The following is a 24,434-nucleotide window of genomic DNA, read 5'->3' on the forward strand; positions in this document are numbered from 1 at the left end:
CTTTTATCTGATTTTTCCTCAAATAAGTTGGTGTCAAGTGCTTTATATTCAATCTCACTAATTCTGACTTCCATTGCCTCAATTCTGCTCCTATGACTTTCTATTGAGTTGAAAAATGAGACCTGTTTATTATTTTGAGAGTGGTACAGTGACCTTGTTTTTCGTCTGTGCTTAAAATTACTAAGCAGCCTGCTTTGTCATATTTTATCATTGTCTCAGAGTCAACTTGTCTGAGGTTGGCATTCTATGAAACTGTATAATTGACAGGAGAATAGCATGCCAGGCCAGTTTCTGAATGTTACAGGCTGCTCCATTTTTATTTCTCACTTGTATCCTTCTCCATGAGCTTGACAGCTTCAAAAATACTTAAAGATCATACAGATGAGAGATCTAATACTTAGGACACAATCAAACATATGCACACCTATATTCACTGCAGCACTATTCATAACAGCAAAAAGATGGAACAACCTAAATGCCTGTTCGAATGGACAAACAAAATATGATACATACATACAAGGGAATACTATGCAGCCTTAAAGAATAATGATGAGTTCTCAAAATATGTTAAAACATGGATGAAACTGGAGGACATTATGCTGAGTGAAGTAAGTCAATCACAAAAGGACAAAAACTGTATGATCTCTCTACTATAAAAAGACAAGAATATGTTTATATAAACTTATATATACATAAACTATATTATATAAACTATATATTATATAAACTTATATATAAACTGTATTTAGGGAGGGGAGCGGAGGGGAGGGAAAGGGAAGGGTGATTACCAGGGATAGGTGGACGCAGGGGGAGATCGCTCTTTACAGAGTAGATACTTGTTATTTTTGTTGTTGGTGTTAGGTGTCATTGAGTCGGTTCTGACTCATAGCAACCCCACACACAACAGAACAAAACACTGCCTGGTCCTGTGCCATGCCCACAATCGCTGTTATGCTTAAGCCCACTGTTGCAGCCACTGTGCCAATCCATCTCGTTGAGGGTCTTCCTCTTTTTTGCTGATCGTCTACTTTACCAAGTATGATGTCCTTCTCCAGGGACTGGTCCCTCCGGATAACATATCCAAAGTATGTGCAGTATGATGGATCACTTTTGTGCGGCCTTTCTAGCCATGGTCTTGTAATTCCCACCCAGGTGACTGGGCGTCTTGTAATTCCCACCCAGGTGACTGGGCGGGATTCTGTGATAGGGTAACTGTGGCCCACCAAGAGGATTAGTCAGTTTTGTTTGTTTTTTAATATATATATATTTTTTAATTGTACTTCAGGTGAAGGTTTACAGAATAAACAGTTTCTCATTAAACAGTAGTACACATATTGTTTTATGACACTGGTTAACAACCCATGATATGTCAACCCTCTCCCTTCTCAACCTTTTTTTGGTGAAAAAATACATAGCCAAAGATACACCATTTCAAAAATTTCTACATGCACAGTTCAGTGACATCGACTACGCTCTTCCAATTGTGCTGCTATTCTTACTTAAGATGAAGGTTTAAAAAACAAAATAGTTTCTCATTAAACAGTTAGTACACATGTTGCCCTATGACAAAGGTTAATAACCCCACCACACGTCATCACTGTCCTTACTCAACCTTGGGTTCCCTATCACCAGCTTTCCTGTCCCCTTCTGCCTTCTAGTCCTTGTCCCTGCACTCCTGTCCCTCATTAGTCCCATTTTGGTTTTGGGGGCTGTCCAATCCCTGGCTGAACAGTGAACCTTGGGAGTGACTTCACCACTGAGCTAAAGGGTGTCTGGGGGAGGATTAGTCAGTTTTGCCATCTCGGTGGGCTTGAAATCAGTCACCTCAGAGGTGGGAAAGAGAAGAGACCCCACCACCACCAAGGAAGGCGAGGTCGGCAGAAGACACCTGCAGGAGGGATCCGCAGGAGACGGCGCAGTGGGCTTTCCAGCTCATGGAGTGAGAAAGTTGAGTGCCTTAGGACAGAGACTGAGGGCCAGGGAGAGATTCGGAAGAGGTTGTCCTATGGAAGAACTGTATCCTTGAGTGTTCCTGAGCCTGAAAGGTAACCTGTTACTTCCCTAATAAACTCCATAATCATCAATATTGACTGAGTTCTGTGTGGCCATTGCAATGAATTATCGAACCAAGTAGAGAGTGCTGTGGGAAGGACGGGTGGTGTCAGAGTTGGTATAGATGGTGGAGAGAGAAGGTATGTCTGGCCCCTGCCTCACAGGAATCAGCCTTGGGCTACTGATCTAGATTCTCCCTCCCCCTTGTGAAGTTAGAGGAGGTCAGATATTGCCCCCATGACATTTTTATAGTATGTGAGACGAAGTCTCACCATCTTTGCTCCTAATGAAGAATCCTGGCTGTATTTCTTCTAAGACAGATTTGTTTGTTCTTTCGGCAGTCCATGGTATATTCAATACTCTTTCCCAACACCATAATTCAAAGGCGTATCAATTCTTCTTTGGCCTTTCTTATTCTTTGTCCAGCTTTCACATGCATATGAAGCGACTGAAAACACCACGGCTTGGGTCAGGCACACCTTAGTCCTCAAAGTGACATCTTTGCCATTTAACACTTAAAAGAGGTCTTTTGCAGCAGACTTGCCTAATGCAATGCGTCATTTGATTTCTTTTTTTTTGTTTTGGTACTTTCTTTTTTTTTATTATTGTATGTCATGGATTGAATTGTGTCTCCCAGAAATATCTGTCAGCTTGGCTAGGTCATGATTATATATGATTATCTACCCTTTTATCACCCGATTTGATTTCCCTATGTGTTATAAATGTTATTACTATAATATAACGGATTAGTAGTAGTTATACTGATGAGGTCTAGAAGATTAGATAGTGTTTTAAGCCAATCTCTTTTGAGATATAAAAGAAAGAAGCAAGCAGAGAGACATGGGGACCTCATACCACCAAGAAAGCAGCACCAGGAGCAGAGCACATCCTTTGGACCTGAGGTTCCTGCGCTGAGATGCTCCCAGACCAAGGGACAACTGATGACAAGGCCTTCCTCCAGAGCCAAGTAAGAGAGAGAAGGTCTTCCCCTGGAGCCAGTGCTCTGAATTTGGACTTTTGCCTCCTGGACTGTGACAGAATAAACTTCTCTTCGTTAAAGTCATCCACTTGTGGTATTTCTGTTATAGCAGCATAGATAACTAAGACAGAATTTGGTACTGGGAGTGGGGTGCTGCTCTAACACATTCCTAAAATGTGGAAGCAGTTTTGAAACTGTGAATGGATAGAGGAGTGGCAGCGGCAGAGGACCAGCAGCAGCAGAGAACCTGAAGCGGCAGAGAACCAGCAGAAGCAGAAACCAGGAGACTAGTGCAAGACAGCGCTGGAGCCAACCCACGGAGCGAGAGAGCTGAGTGCCTGTGTGCAGGAAGCTTCCTGACAGAGTGGGGTGCCTCCAGGCACTTATTGGTGGAGCTAAGCTTGCCGACCCATGGAGCAAGAGGGCTGAGTACCTGTGCACAGGAGGCTTCCTGGAGTAGTGGGGTGCCTCCAGGTACTTAACCGGTGGAGCTAAAGAGCTTGGCAACATCTGCCCCAGCAGAGCAGATGCGGATGTGAGGCCCAAGAGCCAAGAGGCCGCAGGAAGCAGAAGCTGAAGAGACAAGGCACACAAGTAGTCCGATCTGCTTCAGTCTCGAAAGGTATGGCCATGATCTCTGGAGTTTCAAAGGGTGGAACCATGGCCTCTGGAGTGTCTAAGGGTGGAGTCACCACTCAGATGGACTAGGAGAATGGTGCACCTAAAGCTGAGGGAGCAGAGTTGCTGTCCCAGTGGGCCTAGAAGGTGGAACTAAAGCCCAGGGCCAAGGAGCCTCCACTCAGAATCCAGAGAGTGTGGCCAATACCTAGAGTCTGGAGGGCAGGGCCATTGTGTAAACTGTCTCAGAGAACAAAGGATTATTCTGAAAGCCTTGAGGGCTAATGTAATATATTCTACTGACTTGCTTGGTGCCTGTTATACCTTCTTTCCCTGCAACTTCTCCCATTTGTAATGGAAATGTTTAGCTTGTGCCTGTTCTGCCATTGTACCCTTGGAAGCAGATAACTTATATTCTAGATTTCACAGATAAAGAGAAATTTTTTGGATTTTGGACTTGGAGTTGATTTAAGACTTTTGTTACAATATGATGAGGTAAATATGTTTTACATGTGGCAAGGACATAAATTTTGTGGGGCCAAAGGGTGGAATGTCATGGATTGAATTGTGTCCCCCAAAAATGTCTGTCAGCTTGGCTAGGTCATGATTATATATGATTATCTACCATTTTATCATCTGATGTGATTTCTCTATGTGTTGTAAATGCCATCACTATGATGTAATAAGACAGATTAGTGGCAGTTATACCGATGAGGTCTACAAGATTAGACAGTGTTTTAAGCCATTCTCTTTTGAGATAGAAAAGAGAGAAGCGAGCAGAGAAACATGGGGACCTCAAACCAGCAAGAAAGCAGCACCAGGAGCAGAGTGTGTCCTTTGGACCTGAGGTTCCTGTGCTGAGATGCTCCTAGACCAAGGGAAGACTGGTAACAAGGGCCTTCCTCCAGAGCCAACAGAGAGAGAAGATCTTCCCCTGGAGCCACACCCTGAATTTTGACGTCTAGCCTACTGGACTGTGAGACAGTAAACTTCTCTTTGTTAAAGCCATCCAGTTGCGGTATTTCTGTTATAGCAGCACTAGATAATTAATACATTGTACTTTAGATGAAGGTTTACAGAACTTCTCATTAAACAATTAGAACACATATTGTTTTGGGATACTGGTTACCAACCCCACGCCATGTCAACATTCTCCCTTCTCAACCCTGGCTTCCTTATTACCAGTTTTCCTGTCCCCTCCTGCCTTCTAGTCCTTGCCCCTGGGCTGGAGTGCCCCTTTAGTCTTGTTTTGTTTTATGGGCCTGTCTAATCTTTGGCTGAAGGGTGAACCTCAGGAGTGGCTTCATTCTTGAGCTAAAAGTGTGTACGGGGTCCATACTCTCAAGGTTTCTCCAGTCTCTGTCAGACCAGTAAGTCTGGTTTCTTTTTGTTTTTGTGAGTTAGAATTTTGCTCTACATTTTTCTCCAGCTCTGTCTGGAACCCTCTATTGTGATCCCTGTCAGAGCAGTTGGTGGTGGTAGCCGGGCACCGTCTAGTTGTGCTGGACTCAGTCTGGTGGAGGCTGTAGTACTTGTGGCCCATCAGTCATCTGGACTAATCCTTCCCTTGTGTGTTAGGTTTTCTTCATTCTCCCTTGCTCCAGACAGGGTAAGACCAGTGGAGTACCTTAGAGGATGCTCACAAGCTTTTAAGACCCCAGATGCTACTCACCAAAGTAGGATGTAGAACATTTTCTTTATAAACTATGTTATTCCAGTTGAGCTAGATGTTCCCCGAGACATGATCCCACAGCCCTCAGCCCAGTAATTCAGTCCCTCAGGGAGTTTGGATGTGTTTATGGAGTGTCATTTGATTTCTTGACTGCTGCTCCCATGGGTGTTGATTATGGATCCAAGTAAAATGAAATCTTACACAACTTTAATATTTTCTCTGTTTATCATGATGTTCCTTATTGGTCAAGTTGTGAGGATTTTTGTTTTATGTTGAAATATAATCCATACTGAAGGCTGTGGCCTTTGATGGTCATCAGTACGTGCTTCAAGGCCTCTTCGCTTTTAGTAAGGAAGGTTGTGTCATCTGCATATTGCAAGTTGTTAATGAGTCTTCTCCAATCCTGATGCCATGTTCTTCTTCATATAGTCCAGGTTCTCTTATTATTTGCTCAGTATACAGATTGAATAAGTATGGCGAAAGGATACAACCCTGATGTACAAGTACTTGTTATTTTAGAGGAGGGAAATATAATCCAAACGTGGGTGAAGTGTGAAAAGCTTGACCAAGGTAAATGAGGTCACTAAGAGATACGCAAGAAAAAAGGAGATTTGGGGTAAATGCTAGGACATATACAACAGTGCAACAACAACTAAATAATAGGAGTGTGGACACGTGTATGTATGCATACAAGTGTATAAGTATATATATAAGTGGGTATATACAGATGTATCTATATGCAGGTGTGTGTATATATATATATGCATCCGTATATATTCATTTAAACACATAACAAACAATAAAGCACATAGGAGGCACAAACATGGATACTTACCAAACACCTAGCAGAATTGGTTTACGGGATCTGAAGGCTTAGGACCATAGTTTAGTGGGAAAACTCAGTCAATTGGCATAATATAGTATGTAAAGTTTATGTTTTACATCCTAGTTTGGTAAGCAGCATCTGGGGTCTTAAAAGCTTGCCAGCAGCCATCTAAGATACAACTGTTGGTCTCTATGCATCCGGAGTAAAACAGAATCAAGGAAACCAAAGGCTCAGAGAAGAAACTAGTCCACAGGACTAATAGTCTACATGAACCACAAACTCATCTATCCTGAGACCAGAAGAACTAGATGGTACCCAGCTAGATCCACAATAGATGGATCCTGATAGAATGGGAGCAAAATGTGGAACAGAACTCAAATTCTTAAAAAGTCTAGACTTACTGGACCAGTTGAAACTGGAGGATTCCTCGAGACTATCACCCTGATATATTCTTTAAACTGTAAACCAAAACTATTCCAGGAGGTAATATTTTAGCTAAATAACAGACTGATTTGTAACATAAATAATATCACTCGTGAATACTATGCTCCTTTAAAAAATCATCTATATGAGACCAAACAGTCAACACTTACTTTAAAGCAAAGATGGGAAGACAAGGGGGCAGAGAAACTAGATTACTGGAAATAGAGCAACCAGAACAGAAATAATGAGAAAGTTGACACACTGTATAAAATGTAACCAATGTCACTGAACAAATTGTGTAGAAATTGTTAAATGGGAACCTAATTTGCTGCATAAACTTTCACCAAAAACACAATAAAACATTTAAAAAAAAAAAAAGATTGTACAGATGAAATCAGTGGTGATATTAATGATTTTTTTTATATCATTAAATGAAATGCGTGAAAATTTGGAAGATCAACATAACTCAGTTAACCAACGTCTGGACAATAACAAGTTTATAGCTTAAGGAAACTAACAAATGTTTAATTTATATAATGTTGTGTCTCTTTATTCATTCATTTATTGAGCACTTATTGTACACTAGGCTTATGTTACATGCTAGGAAAAGAAAGGCAAAAAAGAAAGATCTTGTCCTCCAGAAGTTCAAAGTCCAGTGGGTTGACAAAGGGTAACAGCTCACAAAAATACAATATGAAGTGTTAAGATAATGGGAAGCGTAAGATGCAATGATAGTACAAACTGGGGGCACTTAATTTAAACCAAGCAGGCAACTCCCCAAAGTACCTAATACCAGAGCTTAACCTTGAAGCTCAAACAGGAGTTGGCAGGTCAAAGGAATGGCAGAAGCAGAGGAACACGAGATACAAAATAGGTTTTCTACCAAAAGTAGTACAGCATCAGGCTGTGTGATAAGCAGGAAGATTGGGCGCTGGCCGGAGAGCCAATCAAGATTTGATGAGAGCCTAAGTAAGTCCATGGCAGAGGGTATAGAGAGAAAGGGATAAGTTTAGGAGATATTAAAAAGGTAAACACAAAGGGCTTGGGAACTAACTGAATATCTTAATTACATGAACTTAAAAATAAAAGACAACAAAGGCCAAATGTCCTGTATATCGCCCGCCACTATGATAACTTTCTTCTTTGTAAAAATTATTATGACATTAACACTAATTAACGTACATTACCTGGTGTTCTTTTGAGGAGTCAGCAAAACCTGGCCTTCTGATGTGATGTCTATAATACAATGTTCAGGAAGAATTCCCATTCCACATAGTTGGATATCTTGGGAATTTGCTGATCCTATCAATGTATGTTCCTAAGAAAGAATCAAATTCACTAATTAATATTATATTCTGACATGTACACAAACTGAAATCATCTACCTTGAGCCCTTCTACATTGAACCAATACCTTAGCTAAAATATTTTTAAAGCAAATGGAGTAGTAGGGGAATTCCTGGGCTTATTCTGAAATTTATTTTACAAATCATGTTTTCTTATAAGGAATAATCCATGAGCTGAGTATTTACCTTTTAAACATCTCCATCCTTGTCATTAAGGTTGACTCTACTTTGAGAAGGCAGCTCTTCCCCAGTCATATTTTGAGTGCCTTCTAACCTGAAGGGCTCATCTTCCAGCATTATATCAGACAATGTTCCGCTGCTATTCCTAAGGTTTTCACTGGCTAATTTTTTCAGAAGTAGACCACCAGGTCCTTCTTTCTAGTCTGTCTTAGTCTGGGAAGCTCCGCTGAAAACTGTCCACCATAAGTGACTCTGCTGGTATCTGAAATACCAACTGCATAGTTTCCAGCATCACAGCAACATGCAAGCTGCCACAGTACGACACACTGACAATACACACAGGGATCCTAGTCTCAGTCACCATTATATCTTGCCTACTTAGCCTACTCAACAATCCTTGGATGTCTAAAGATATTTCAAATAGAACAGGGCCAAAGGAGAACTCTTGCTCCTGTCTTGCCCAGCCCCAATAAAAGTTTATTCCTTTCCCCAATAATAATGGCACTACTACCACCCAGTTACTGAACTAAAAATCAGGAAATTCTTGTAGACTCCAAAGCATATTAAGAATCAACTCATTTTTCCCCACTTCCACTACTACATCTTAGTCTCAGCCTCCTAACTCTCCACTTCCTCCCATCCCGATTCCTCAAGATCTACTCCCACCACAGCAGTCAGTAATCTTTTTAAAAAAACAAATGAGCATGTGACTCCCTAGCAACTTTCCTCTGAACTTCTAAGAAAGTCCAAATTCTTACCCAGGCTTATAAAACCCTCTAAGATCTAGCTCCTGCCTACTGCTCTTATCTTAGCTCCTAATACTCTCTCTCTCCCTCGTGGACCATGCTCTTTGCACACACTGAGCATATTTCCATCCCAGTGCCTTTTACTGGCTGCTTCCTCTGTCTGAAGCGTTCTTCCCATAATCTTTACATTGATATCAGTAGTTTCTTATCATTTATATCCCCAACTTTAATGTCACATCCACAGAGAGGTGTTTACTGAAATCACAATTTGAAATAGTCACCCAATCACTATCATACTCTTCTATTTTAATTCCTTACATAACACTGTCTGTGAGTTTATTGTTCATCTCTACAGCTAAAAGGGAAATTCCGTAAGAACAAAGAACTAGCCTGTCTTGTTCTCACTGTATTCCAAGCACTTAAAAAAGGACTGGCACATTGCAGGCATTAAATAAATATAAAAGAAAAATAAACAATCATTTCCTTAGCATTCCCTTCAGATTCAAAGGAAACTGATTCTCTCCTCTTCTTTGCAGACAACCTTTCTAATTATATTCTGGGTTCCAATTTTTCCTATCTCTTCTGGGATCTCAACCCCACAAAAAGGCCTCCTCCTCTCTAGTATTTTTATTTCCCCTTTTCTGGAATTTTTTTTTCTTCTGCCTTCAAACACGCTATATATTTCTACCTCCTCTTAACTATACTGCAGTGATGTTTACAAGGAAGAAAAGAGCTGGAATCCAGAACTGTCCTATTGCATCCTGTTCAATCCTCAAGGAACACATATACATAATACAAAGGACATTCCAGACAAAAACCTACTCCTCGCTATTAGCTGAGGCTTCCTGACCAATTCCATAAAGTTTGTTTACATGGAGAATATCTTGGGTCTCTGTCTTACAACATCAACAGTAAGGCGAAGGAAAGTTCCAAGAGTTGGGAAAAAGAGTTCAAAGAGAAAGGCCAAAGATCACCTAAAGAAGATGAAAAAGTCCCAAAAGTACCTGTCTGGAAGCACTTGTGTAATCCCTTTCTTTCTCCCATGAGAAATGTCAGCGCTGAGTCCTAATTGTACCTTTGGAATCCTTTTACCCTTGGAGGATGGAGGTGGAGAAAACCCTTGAGCTACACCCTAGACTGGAGTTTGAGCATGGAACAAACTTCTAATATTACACTGCTTGATTACATATGACTTCATTTCTACATCTCTGCCCATTATTGTTTCCTTTTCCTGAAATGCTCTCTCTTCCCTCCATCTAAATTCAGAGTATCTTTCAAGACCTCTTTGAGTACTTCAACTTCTATACAAAGCTTTCTCTGACCATCAGCCAGCACTAATTTCTCCCTTCTCTGAACTCTGCTTACACTTAAGAATCAGTATCAAAACTTACTATTTCACGAATTTTTTTTCCCTTAGTTAGACAGCAACCTATACGGTGCTCTTTCATCTTTTACAGCAACCAGCATAGTACATGATGCATGAGAGATGCTAAATATCTGTTGACAGACTGAGTTACAATTTATCAGAGACACAAAACATTAACTCAAACATGGAACGGTCTAGTCTAAGTTCTAGAAGAAAAAATACATATGTTCACCAAATATTACAGTGAGTACCTACTCTGGGCTGGGCACTAAAGCAGTGTTAGAGACACAAGAGATGGACATAGTTCCAATTCACAGAGATTACATTATAAATAACAATTTAAATCTCACACATTTGAAGTTATACTGTGATTTGGATACAAATTCAATGGAACCTTAAATATTGAGTTTCAAGAGCTCATCTCTGCTAAAGCCTTACTGTTTGATGTTTGAACAAGTTAGTCAATAAGCTTTTGATGAGTTCTTCCTACTGTGCTCTAAGACTGCAATAAAAATACCAAAAAGAGAAAAAAAAAAAAACAGAAACGTATCATCAGTTGGTGGAAGATTATCTAATGAGTACCTACAAGCATGACGGTACAAGGTAATAAAAATAAGACAGAGTTAATCAGAGAGAGCATCTCAGTCTCTTTATCTGATAGATGGGTATAATGATCTAAAATATATTCATTTTAGGGGAAAACTCCCAAATATAAGATACTATATTAAAAAATCTCAGAAATCAAAGGCTAGGAATTACTTTTTCACCTTTCTTCATCCATTTAGATTTAATTTCACTGAAGATGACTAGTTAACTATTCTAGGACTCACTGAGCCTTGCCTCCTTTATAAATCAATTATTTATGTAGTTCCTTTGAGAAACCTCTCTTCAATCAACTAAGTCCTTAAAAAGAGAGAGAGAAAGAGGAACAGAGGAAAGGTGGAAAGAGGACATAATCACTAGTCACATAATTCACAGGGTAGTCTTTCTTAACATGCTAGTGCAGCCTATGTAATTCCTCTGTGTATCAGTATTCTCAGACACTCAATTTCTGAAGGAAAAGGGAAGCAAGTACCAGCAGTAATAACCAGAAAAGTATTTGTTACTTTTTATATATCTAAATAATAACAGAACTAAAACTCTGAAGACAGTATTTTATAAATGGAGGTAAAAAAAAAAGGAAAGGTATCTTTATTTTTTAAAAAAATTCAAATACTACACTACATGAATCACTAAAGAACTTCCATAGAGCCACAATTAAGTCTTATTCATTTTTGGTTCCTCGAAGCCTAGCACAATGCTCCATAAACACTGAATGGCTGCTGCCCCTGCCATTCACATCCACCTCAATCAGTGATTGTGAATACTGGCAACGACTCAAAAGGCAATCTACTTTCAACTGGAGCTATGCTACAGGACAGACATGAGCTTTGAAGCTGCTGCTAAATCACCAGTACAAATCCTTATCAAGTATGTATATGTATAATGTTCCCAGAATTCTTCAGAATCATCCTTGCTCGCACAGCTATTAGGAGTTCATCTGTGCAAAGAACAGATCCAGAATTGTATGAGCAAGACAGCGCTCCTGAAAGATTTGGTCGATAAGCCAAAGGGACCATTAGAATCAATCATACTGTGATCCTATTTCTGTAAATAAAAAATACATATCAATATAAATCTATAAACATATACATATAGGAATAGGCCTAGAGAATACAGATACAAATATAAAATGTAGTCATCTCTAGGTGTTAGAATTTGGGGGCTAATCCCCCATTCTTTTTCTTATTTTTATAAATTTTTTTTTACAAAAGTACATTATTAGCATAAGGTTTTTAAGGCAAAGTTAGCTCTGTTAGTATAAATTTCAAGGACCACCTCAGAACTTGAGGCAGTCCTTGCTTTGCACGAGTATGGGACCATAAAAATGACTAAGCAAGCTGAAACCATGCAAAACTATCTCAATAATCAGTGGGGAAAATTACAATTATTCTGTGGCCTCTAAAAATGTCCATCAAAACATTAAGAAATGAAAAAACAGTAAAACCAATATTTAGTACAGTGTAATATAGAACACTAGAAAAATTGAGATTTAAAGCTTTTTTTTCCTCTGTAAAAAAGCTACCAAAAATAATTTAACAGTGCTTGCCTTCTTCTGAGAAGCCCTGGTGGCATAGTGGTTAAGCGCTTGGCTGCTAACCGAAAGGTTGGTAGTTTGAATGCACCAGCTGCTCCTCCACGGGTGAAAGATGTGGCAGTCTGCTTCCATAAAGATTTACAGCCTTGGAAACCCTATGGAGCAGTTCTACTCTGTCCTATAAGCTGCAGTAAGTCAAAATCAACCTGATAGCACTGGGTTTATGGGTTGCCTCCTTCTTCTCAATGTATAATTTATAATACAGAGTATCTTTTCCATGCCTTGGCAAATTGTCAAGCTCCTTTCTAGGTTTCTACCATTTCATCCTTTCTGATTTCAATGTTGTAAAGTATCTCCAAGAGTTACTTTAATGTAAAGTTTTTTCCAATGTAACCTCTTTTGAAATATCTTCATCCTTCTCATCACAATCACTTTCCTTATTTATGTCAATAAGTTCACCTTTACTAAGTTCTTCTGGATACATATCTAGAATCTCACGAATAGTTAACCATAACTCCATATATAAAACCAAAAACCAAACCAATTGCTGTCAAGTTGATTCCAACTCATAATGACCCTATAGGGCAGGACAGAACTGCTCCATCGGGTTTCCAAGGCTGTAAATCTTTATGGAAGCAGACTGTCACATCTCTCTCCCACAGAGAGGATGGTAGGTTCGAACCACTGGCCTTTTGATTAGCAGCCATGCGCTTAACCACTACGCCACCAGAACTCCATATATACTTTATTCAAATTTCACTTTCAGTATCATCACTTTTTGTTTCTTTGCTGTACTCTCACTTTTGTTGGCCAAATCACTCTTTCTATTGCCTATACAATGTCACATGGGATTATCACCGGGAGATAATACAACAACATACAGTAAAACATGTAAGAGCAGGAACTCGAAAGGACTGCTTTGTTTTCTGTTTCCACCTTTGACAGGGTGGAGTCTTACCAGTTTTCTATCACTCCTTCTAGTGGAAAGGATTTGAGTTTTCTTCTTCTGACAGATTTCTGCCTTACACAGGTTCTGGCTTTCACAGGTTGACTGTAATTTGTCTATGGGTGAGCTGAATAACAGATACATAGTGACCAATCATTGACAGACTTTGAAAGAAATGGTCACTGATCATAATGTGGCTCTGTTACTTATGTAGCAAGTTGCAGACTGAAGATTTAGCAACAAAGTTGGTACTTTACCCAATTACTCACAGATAATATGCCCTTCTAACTGAAATTTGTGCATATCAGAACCATGCAAAGCAAAGACTGTCTTTATACACAAATAAGATGCAAAATTATTTTATGGGTTATATTCTCTCAATAGCTTGGCCACCATACCTTGCTGCCGCCAGTTCTAGACAGAATAAGAAAATGGAAGATTCTTTTCTAGAAAAATAGATCCATACAATCTGAAGCTAGGAAGAACTTCAGAAACACTTTAATCCGGTGCCCTGAATTTACACATGGAGTGGCTAAGGGCATCCAGAGATGTTAAGTCATCTGCCTACCATCTAAACTGACTTGAGAATTTAGGCCAAGAAATAAAAAAAGCTGTGCCTCCAAATTCCTCCATCCCACATCATGGTATCATTTTACTGAAACAAAAACTGTTCTTGGACTGAGATAATCCTTTTGAATGTGCTTTGTCATGAATATACTCTTGTCATGGGGTTAGCTTGGGCAGTCAAGAAATCAATACTGCCTCCAACTCTGCCAAAACAGGGTTGACCACACAGTCTGAAACAGAATACAAACACCTCCACACAAGATGACCAGAAATATTTTGACTACTGTCCAAAAGTCTTTAAACAGTTTCTCTGTTTAATTTTTAAGTTAAGAAACAGATATGAATCAGGGTTTTTTCTTGTTTTTGTGTATGTTTGTGTTCAGATTTGAACTACATAAGAAAAAAAATCATACTTCTGAGAAATAAAAAGGGCAAAATATTTGAGTCATATTGTAACATTGCATGTCTCCTAAAACATGAATATCTACAGCTGATATTCTAACATGAAAAGCTGCCAACATTATTTTGAAGTACAGCAAGTGACATTATAATACATATTTTTATACAGTCATGTGCCATATAATGTCTGTTTGGGCAATACACGACCACAAATACATGCATGGAACCATAAAATTATAACAGAGTTCAGAAATCCCAATCAGAGAACAGGACATAGTGTACTTAACCAGACGTAGCAAACGCAGTAGCTTCCCACACACAACACGTGTTATCTCACATCTCTTGTATACAAAGCCATTGTGCTGCCCGGTGTATTTAACTCAAATTTTTAATATAATAGGCTTTGTGGCAGTACATTCTTAAGCACAAGATGTCTGTAAGTCAGACGTTCGTAACCCAGGGAATGTAACCCTGGGTTACAACATCCAAATCAGATAACATCCTATTTCACAGAACTTAATAGCACGAACATTCAGCCATACATGACTGTATTTATATAGTACTTCTGTTTATAAAGTGCTTCTATATAACCAATTTCACTTAATCTTCACAGGAACCCTGTAAGGTAGCAAACAGAGATAACTTCCATTTACAGAGAAAGAATCTATAGGTTGGAGAGGGCAAAGGACTTGACCAAGGTCAAACATCTGTTAAGCAGTGATACCAGCCTAGGAACACAGGTCACCTCCCTCCCAATCCAGTGTTGCTGCCACTATTCCACAATACCTGAGACATGCGCACAGCATGGTGTGTATCAAAGACATGATTTAACTCACAATATAACAAAGTGTGGTATAAGATAATTATTAATTAAGGGGCTTATCAAAATAACACAATGCAATTATTCCAGGCATCTTTGATAAAAACTGGGAAACTAATAAGTGATGAATTCTTCAGTCTTTTTAGAAATGAAATTACACAATTATCTAATCTTAAAGCTAGTTTCAATTTTATCAGCTTATTATTTTTACTTTCCTATGTCCCTTTAGTTAATCCAACATATATAGTTTCTCTACTATAAGGAAAAAAAATGTCTCCTAATATATATTAACCCAATTTTAGAGCCATTACAGTCCATTATATAATTAGTTTATGCTCTAGGCTTGTCAAATGCAATTTTGGAGGACACCTCATAATTTATGTAAGGACTCAGATTTCATGCTCATTCTAAAGTTATCTCTTGTCTTCCTGATATGACCCATGATTTACATATTTCGAAGTACATCCATATTTGTTTTTATTCTGTTCTATATTCTGACCTTCTCAGTCTCTAAGTGACCTAAATTCCCTCCTTTTTTTATAAGATGATAATCCTTTTTTTTTCCTATGCATCACTGGAAAAACAAATTTCATATCAAGTGGTTCTAAGAACTTTATTTTCTTTAACGATTTCCTCTTGTGAGCTAACAAACTCCTCTTAAAAAGGTGACAGTGAGTTCATGTTCATGGTGGAGGAATAATTGGGAAAAGAAGGGTAAGAATGGTTGCACAGCTTGAAGAATGTAATCAGTGTCACTGAAATGTAGGTGTAGAAATTGTTGAATTGGTGTATGTTTTGCTGTATACATTTTCCAAAACAACAAAAATAAATTATTAATTTAAAAAAAAAATGTTTTCTATAAGCCACAAAAGTTTTAGTTTATTGACTAAATGAATCATTTAGTTTTTAAAAGTCATCCTTTAAGCTTTGAAGTTATATATTTCCCTTATATAAATCACATTAAATAATGGCAGTTAAGCTAACGAACTTTTTGGAAACATAAGAATATCAATTTTTACATCATTCGGCTTAAAAACATTACTCAAGGACTAAAAATAGAAACCTATCCCAGAAACCCAAGAATTTCTACACACTAGCTTATTCAAATGAAGACAATTTGCTCACTCTGTTTTGTGAATAAGTATGGTTCCTCAAAACACTGCAAAGTATTATTCTATTTCATGGAAGGAAATTAGTAGCAAAGCATATTACTTCACCTTTAAATAGTAAACCAGAAGTTCATTAAGGGCAGGATCAGCATTCAGATTAACAAGGAAACATTTATCATCCCCAACTTTGATTCCAGAAGACTGAAGAGATATTCCCAGGCTCTCAAGCTGTTTCTGTCGCTCCTGTAAATATATTAGAGAAATATTAATGCCACAACTATTGTGGCATCAAGATATAAAAGATCTTACAACATTAGAATAATTATTAAATAATTCTACTTTTTTAAAATTTTATTGTGCTTTAGGTGAAAGTTTACAGCACAAATTAGTTTTTCATTCAAAAATTTATACACAAATTGTTTGTGACACTGGTTGCAATCCCTGCAATGTGTCAGCGCTCTTCCCCTTTCCCTTTCCACTCTGGGTTCTCCGTGTCCATTTGTTCAGTTTTCCTGTCCCTTCCTGCCTTGTCATCTTTGCTTTTGGGCAGGTGTTGCCCATTTGGTCTCATTTACTTAATTGAACTAAGAAGCACATTTCTCGAGTGTGTCATTGTTTGTTTCATAAGCCTGTCTAATCTTTGGCTGACAGGTGGACTTCAGGAGTGACTTCAGTTCTGAGTTAGCAGGGTGTCCAGAGGCCACAGTCTCGGGGGTTCTCCAGTCTCTATCAGACCAGCTAAGCCTGGTCCCTTTTTGTGAATTTAAATTTTGTTCTACATTTCTCTCCTGCTCTGTACAGGACCCTCTATTGGGATCCCTGTCAGAGTTGTCGGTGGTGGTAGCCAGGCACCATCTACTTCTGGGCTTAGGCTGATGGAGGCTGTGGTTCATGCGGTCCATTAGTCCTTTGGACTAATATTTTCCTTGTGTCTTTGGTTTTCTTCATCCTCCTTTGCTCTGAACGTGATGGGACCAATAGATGTATCTTAGATGACCACTCGCAAGCTTCTAAGACCCCAGATGCTACTCACCAAAGTAGGATGTGGAACATCTTCTTTATGAACTATGTTATGCCAAATGACCTAGATGTCCCCCGAGATCATGGTCCTCAGCCTTCAGTCGCAGTAGTTCAGTCCCTCAAGGTGTTGGAATGGGTCTAGGAAGCTTCCATGACTTTGCCTTGGTCAAGTTGTGCTGCCTTCCCCTACATTGTGTGTTGCCTTTCCCTTCACCAAAGTTAACACTTGTTTACTATCTAATTAGTGATTTCCATCCTCACTCATCCCCTCCCTCATAACCATCAAAGTTTTTTTTTCTGTGTATAAACCTTTCCTTGGGTTTTGATAAAAGTGGTCGCATACAATATTTGTCCTTTTGTGACTGACTTATTTCACTCAGCGTAACACCCTCCAGATTTATCCATGTTGTGAGATGTTTCAAAGATTCATTGTTCTTTCTCACTGCATAGTATTCCATTGTGTATACGTACCAAGATTTGTTTATCCATTCATCTGTTGATGGGCACTCAGGTTGTTTCCTTCTTTTTGCTATTGTGAATAATGCTGCAATGAACATGGGTACCATGGGTGTGCATTATGTCTATTCGTGTGATGGCTCTTACTTCTCTAGGATATATTTCTAGGAATGGGATTGCTGGATCGTATGGTATTTCTAGCTTTTTAAGGAAGCACCATATCATTTTTCATCATGGTTGTACTATTTTGCATTTCCACCAGCAATGCATAAGAGTTCCAACCTCCCTGCAACCTCTCCAACATTCAATATTTTCTGTTTTTTTTTTTCTTAGTACCAGTGATGTCAGGGTGAGATAGTATCTCATTGTAGTCCTGATCTGCATTTCTCTAATGGCTAGTGATTGCAAGCATTTCCGCATGTGTGTTAGCCACTTGAATATCTTCTTTGGTAAAAGGTCTGCTCATATAAATAATTCTACATTTTAATATGTTATCTTAGGATATCGTATTGCAGATGATCACATTTTTCTCTTCTTTCCAAATGATATAGTTTTATTTCTTTATAGCTTTTTATTTTGAAAAATAATGCACATTACAAATAGTAACCAAACTTGAGTTCTCAAGTTTCATTCTTGAAAATACCTAACAACTTAAATTCATATTTCTCATTTAATTCTGTATATATGAGCAAATGTGAATGCATGTTACTCAACTGATCTTTCTGAAAAGCAAAGCTTTTAAGATAGTTTCTTGCTTGGTATCTTCAGTGACTCTGCAGTCAGGATAAAGGTCAAGCTCCTTTAACAAAGTTCACAAGACCTTTCAATCTGGCCCATTTACTCTCCTCTCCATCTTCATTTCTTGTCACTCCTACTTTTAAACCCTGTACTGCAGTCATATAGAATATCTTCCATGTCACTTAAATTGTCAAGAATGCTCTCTTTAGCTTGAGGGATTTTATACCTGTTCCTTCTATCTGGAGCATACATGTTATCATACTTGGTGTAATCATCTGTTTACTTAACCATTTCTCCCACACCAGACTGTAAGCTCTTTGAGGACACAGATCCTATGTTATGTTACACTCCTAGCACATAGGACAGTGTGTAACACAGAGTGAACACTCAAAGAAGTAGTGTGAACTTATCAAAACAAAACATGCATATGCATTCAAGAACTATTTTCAGAAGAATACAATCCTTTATGCCTACCTGCCTCTTAACTCATATAATATAGGAATGTTATGAATATAATATATGAATCCTACAACCCAATGCTCTATGATTAAGTTGTGTGATCAGGGCAACGTCGGGTGTCTCTGACTATTTATAAACAGCAAGTAAGTTATGAGCCACATGCACAAAGGGCCTTTGATTTGGGGGAAAGACAACAGATTACTGTAGCTAAATAATTTTTGCCAAACTTACTTACTCAGTTAAGTTTGCAGTATAATTAAAATAAAGCCTCAGAATTTTTCCATTTCTAGGCAAACCATCCTAATTTATATGGGTACTGCAACTCAGTCTACGTGTTGCCTACAAACACACTATTACAAAAGCAATAAAGGGATATTTTGGTCCTGGGACCTTGAATCAAGTCTCTTGTTTAACAAAAAGAATTACAGGACTCTTTCAGAAATTTTGAGCAGTTTAAGAGGAGATGTTAAGAGTTTTCAGCACTCAAGTCCAAGAAATTACTATCCTTGATAAAAAAACCATGCTCATAAAATGAAGACAGCAATTCTTATATACCTTCTGTGGTTCCTTTTGAGAGACAGGTTCTTTTACATAGGGTTTTTGGTAAATAATTGAAGAATTATTCCCATAGTGAGAAGTAACATTTATTTACAAATGATATGGGGGAAATGCTCATGAAATAATACTAAGTGAAAAATGTAGGGCATAAATTAGTATAGAATTTATTTTAAAATAACCTAGTATGCGGATATAGATAAAATAAAACTGGCCATATGTTAATATTTAATGAAACTGGGTGATAGGTACATGTGGTTTTATTATACTCTTCTCTTACTTTTATCTATATTTGAAAAATTCTATAGTAAAAGAGTTTAAAAAATCAAATTAAATCCTAGCATGCACTGCTATAAATATAATATCCAGATTATGCTAAGTAATAACAGAAGTGTCCTACAACATCTTAAATTTTATTCAAAACAGAACATTTAAAGATAGAATCTACTGGGTGACAAAAGATGTACAGGTAGTCCCTGACTTACGACATATTCAAGTTACAACAAACTGCACTTACGACAGTCTGTTTTATTATTTTTTTCTGTACATCTCATCATTAGTAATACGTACTACATACAATTTTGTAGCACATAATTTGCCGATGTTATCATTCTCAGATGTACAACGGTAGATGTTCAATATTATGATTTATAAAGATACTGATAATAAAAGGCAATAATAATGAAGACTAAAAAGAATGAGGTATTTGACTCAACGTCAGAACTAACTTATAACGGAGTCATCGGAACAGAACCTATCTTAATTTGGGGACTGCCTGTAGTGAGTTCTATATATTCTGTTACAAGAAACAGTTGAAATCACTAGGGATTTTTAACTTTGAAAAGGAAGGGGAAGAGGCAGAGAGGTGATTTCAAATAACTGAAGAACTAAATTGAGGATTAACTGTCCCTTATCTCCTAGGCCTTTTGAGAGGATTAAATAAAATTCTGTTTTATGTTATGAGATGAGATTGGAAAAGAGAGAGAGGTCAAGATCATTCTGGCCTGGTGGGCCACGGTAAGGAGAATTAATTTCACAGTAAGTCAATGTACTGATACATTACAAAATAATCTCAACTGAAAAGACTGAAAGGAAAAGCATCAACTAAGATAAATGTGTATGGAACTGCTTTGTCATCAATAAGGATAATACTCTTACTGAGCTGTCATATGGAAGCAAGAAAGCTCACACCCTAATATCTGCTACTAATAATTTTGTACTTTGTGTAAATTCCTGTAAAGCAATTAATAGAACTGGTTGTTCAGAGCCAGAGGCTACAAAGTGGTTATTTTATCTAAAAAATGTTTTAAAGATTACTCTAACACTAAAAATTAATTATTTATTTATTGCATACAAACCATCAATTGTAAGCATATTCATGCCTTCTTTATTCTTCAAACTAATTTTGTAAAGCATATACTCTCTTGGATCTGTTGTTGTTGTTAGCCGCCGTCAAGTGGATTCTGACTCATGGCAACCCCGTGTGTGCAGAGTAGAACCGCTCCATAGGGCTTTCGAGGCTGTGACCTGTCTTCCGAGGTAACTCTGGGTGGGTTCAAACCACTTAACCATTTGCATCACTCAGGGACTTCCTCTTGGATCTAGATTCCTATTAATGGTGCTAGATTTACCATGTGCAGAACTAAAATTCAAAAAGAATCATCTGTGTCCCACTGTGCAAACAAATTTTATATCTCTCAAGTCAGAAATCACAAACCTGTGCAATCTCCTCAGTCTTCCTTAATTTCTCCTCCCAGGTCACAGTCATTTCCTGGATTAGCTTCTCTGATTCTTCCAGCCGGTCTTTTAACTCTGGAGATTTCATTGCCTACAAGCAAAATATTTACATCATGAAATGTCTGATGATACCCTAAAAAAGAGAATTAATTAAATCTAAAAGGACATAAGCAACAATCTGCCTCATGTCAGCTCTACAGCACACTGAGGTCTTTGATCTACCTAAGACATAAAAATGGATTGTCATTGATTCACAGTATCTAGACTCATTCAAAGCTATCCAACCTAGACATGAAGGGAAGACATAAGTTCTTCCTTTTCCTCCAATCTATTATAAAGATCTAATTACACTTACGGAGACAAAAATATAAAGCTATTAACTGCTTATTTTAAAAATTCCAATAGCTCATATGTCCAGACTCTTACACTTTGTTCATTCTAGTCTTTACTGATGACCTGAGGTATTCAAGCATCTAAACTAAATTCACACATGACAGCAAAATGGATGGTGTTGTTGATACCAGGAAGACAGACACAAAATAACAAACAACCTTGACAATTTAAAATTATTCCTATAAAACAGGATATAATTCAACAGGCAAAAATAAAAGCTAATGTTGTAAACAGAATACAAGGAGAAATTCAGAATACAAGTGAGCAATGTGAGTTTGTTATATCAGCAAAAATGTTATGCCATTTAGGTAACATACTTGTAGGTAGGCATGAAACAGTAAAGTTCAGTAGCACTTCAAAAGAAACTAGTGAAAAAAATTTGACAGCTACAGCTGCTGTCATCAGAAGATATACTATTAAATATAGGAAGTTAAAGAAAGAAAAGGGAAGGAAAGGGGGTCTGGGAAGGAAAAGTCATCCAAGGTCACTGAGACAGAAACAACACTCTTCCTGTACAACCTCCTCCAAAATAAATGACAGAAAAAGTCAAAATATCACAGTTATGAAGAATAAAAAATAATAGAGCAATACACCTACTACAATTAAGAATCATTATGGAATAGCACAAATTTTAAAATCAAGATGACTTTGGAAAAACTACTAGTTTCTTTGGATCTCAATTTTTTTTACTGTAAAATAAAGACAACACAATATATTACACTCAATTAGATATGAGAATGAATAATATAGTACACCTGAAAATAATTCTGTTTATGCTAAAAAGTTATTCAAATTTTAATCATTATAATCACATCCAACAATTAATATTTTGTGAGCATGTATGAAACATGCCTGATTTGGGAACTGATTATAAGCATAAGAAATCTGAAAAACAGATGATTAGTATGGACCAAGTGACCAAGGAAAGCATCACAGAAATGAGAGATTTAAACACGTTTCCTAGGAGAGAAAGAATTTAGATGGAGAAAGAACAGTATATTAATAGGTCAATGACGAGTCATGCCCTAATGGAACACGGAGAAGTGTTGGTCAATATTTGGGAATAAGCGGCCTTGGAAAGAGAACAAATTAACAAACAGTGGAAAAAATAAACTGCTGGCTCCCCTAAGCCAGGAACCCAGGGTAGGCACAACTTCATTGCCTAGGCACAGGCATAAGGGATCCATGGACTCTGAGTGTCTTTACCCCTGCAGAGACTTGTGTGGGCTCAATTCAACAGTGAAGACCCTCATTACTGCAGTACTACAGGGTATATTCCTGAAGTCTAACTTCAGCTGTTTCAGTTGTGAAATGGCAGGTTCATGACACTTGACACTGCTCTGCCCATTAAGCAGGGTCTTCACCTACCCACATCAGGGGCCTGAGTATGGTGGCTCCACCCATGCCACCTAGCCACCTGTAACAGGGGCCCATGAATAAGAGGTACCCCCCCAGTCCTTAAACCAACAACATTAGCTGCTCATAGTCCCATGGCAAAACCCACCCACCTACACACTCTAGGGAACAGGGACACATCTTCCTCCTGGACACTTGGAGGCAGCCATAAGCCCCCTGCCTTGCTCAGAGTGTGTCCCTATGCTGCAGCCAGATGACTGTGCCTACACCAATCACCCATGCCTGTCTAGGACTGTAGGCAAGGGCCTACACCACACACTTGGTGGCTATCTAATGGGGCACCTGACCTGAATCCATACAGGAGGAGTGGGCAGACTCCTGAGCTCACATACCTAGTAACAGATCTAACCACCTGATGACAGGACATTAGAGCTTTAACGGTGCCAATAATCAAACTAGCTCACATGAGCAGCCTACGTGGGCGTATCAAAACAAAACAAGAAGCTAGGACACAGTAAGCAAACATAAAATAAATAAATATAATAACTTACGGATGGCTTACAGACAACAGTTAATATCAAATCACATAAACAGGCAATCTATGATGGCTTCAGCAAGTTCCCAAAATAGAGAATCTAGAAATTTTCCAGAGGAGGAAAATTTCTTGGAACTACCAGAGGCAGAATACAAAAGATTAATATACAGAACTCTTCAAGAAATTAGGAAGGCAATTAAGCAAAACGCAGACCACGCGATAGAGTAATTTAAAAAGATTACAGAAGAGCATAATGACAAATCCAACAGGCTGCAATAATCCATAGAGAGACAGCAATCAGAAATCCAAAAGATTTACAATAAAATTTCAGAACTAGACAACTTAAGAGAAAGCCATAGGAGCAGAATTGAGGCAATGGAACCCAGAATTTGTGAGACTGAAGATAAAGCACTTGACACCAACTTATTTGAGGAAAAATCAGATAAAAGGACTAAAAAAATGAAGAAAGACTAAGAATTATGTGGGACTCTATCAAGAGGAATAACCTACAAGTGACTGGAGTACCAGAAAGGAGGTGATAACAGGAAATACAGAGAGAACTGTTGAAGATTTGTTGACAGAAAACTTCCCAATATCGTGAAGGATGAGAAGATATCTATCCAAGATGCTCATCGAACCCCACATAAGGTAGATCCCAAAAAAAAGTCACCAAGACATATCATAATCAAAATTGCCAAAACAAAAGATAAAGAGAGAATTTTAACAGTGGCTACGGATAAACAAAAAGCCATCTACAAATGAGAGTCAATAACAATAAGCTTGGACTACTCAGCAGAAACCATACAGGCCAGAAGGCAATGGGATGACATATATAAAGCCTTGAAGGAAAAAAACTGCCAGCCAAGAATTATATATCCAGCAAAACTGTCTCTCAAATACGATGGTGAAGTGAGGGCATTTCCAGATAAACAGAAGTTTAGGGAATTTGCAAAAACCAAACCAAAATTACAAGAAATACTAAAGGGAATCCTCCAGTTAG

The 24,434-nt window shown here is 38.1% G+C and overlaps 1 protein-coding gene across 1 annotated transcript in view; it reads right to left on the bottom strand.

The window, feature by feature from the left end:
* Window positions 1–24,434, bottom strand: part of KIF13B (kinesin family member 13B) — a 335,996-nt gene that overhangs the window by 147,120 nt on the left and 164,442 nt on the right. Inside the window, exons 12-14 of the mRNA XM_023736742.1 lie at window positions 21,131–21,241; window positions 16,294–16,428; window positions 7,758–7,888 (exon numbers count right to left, since the gene is read on the bottom strand). Of these exons, the coding sequence (XP_023592510.1) occupies window positions 7,758–7,888; window positions 16,294–16,428; window positions 21,131–21,241 (377 nt within the window). The remainder of the gene's footprint in view (window positions 1–7,757; window positions 7,889–16,293; window positions 16,429–21,130; window positions 21,242–24,434) is intronic.

The sequence above is a fragment of the Trichechus manatus genome, unplaced genomic scaffold, assembly GCF_000243295.1.
Source record: "Trichechus manatus latirostris isolate Lorelei unplaced genomic scaffold, TriManLat1.0 scaffold00091, whole genome shotgun sequence".
NCBI classification, from domain to species: Eukaryota; Metazoa; Chordata; class Mammalia; order Sirenia; family Trichechidae; genus Trichechus; species Trichechus manatus.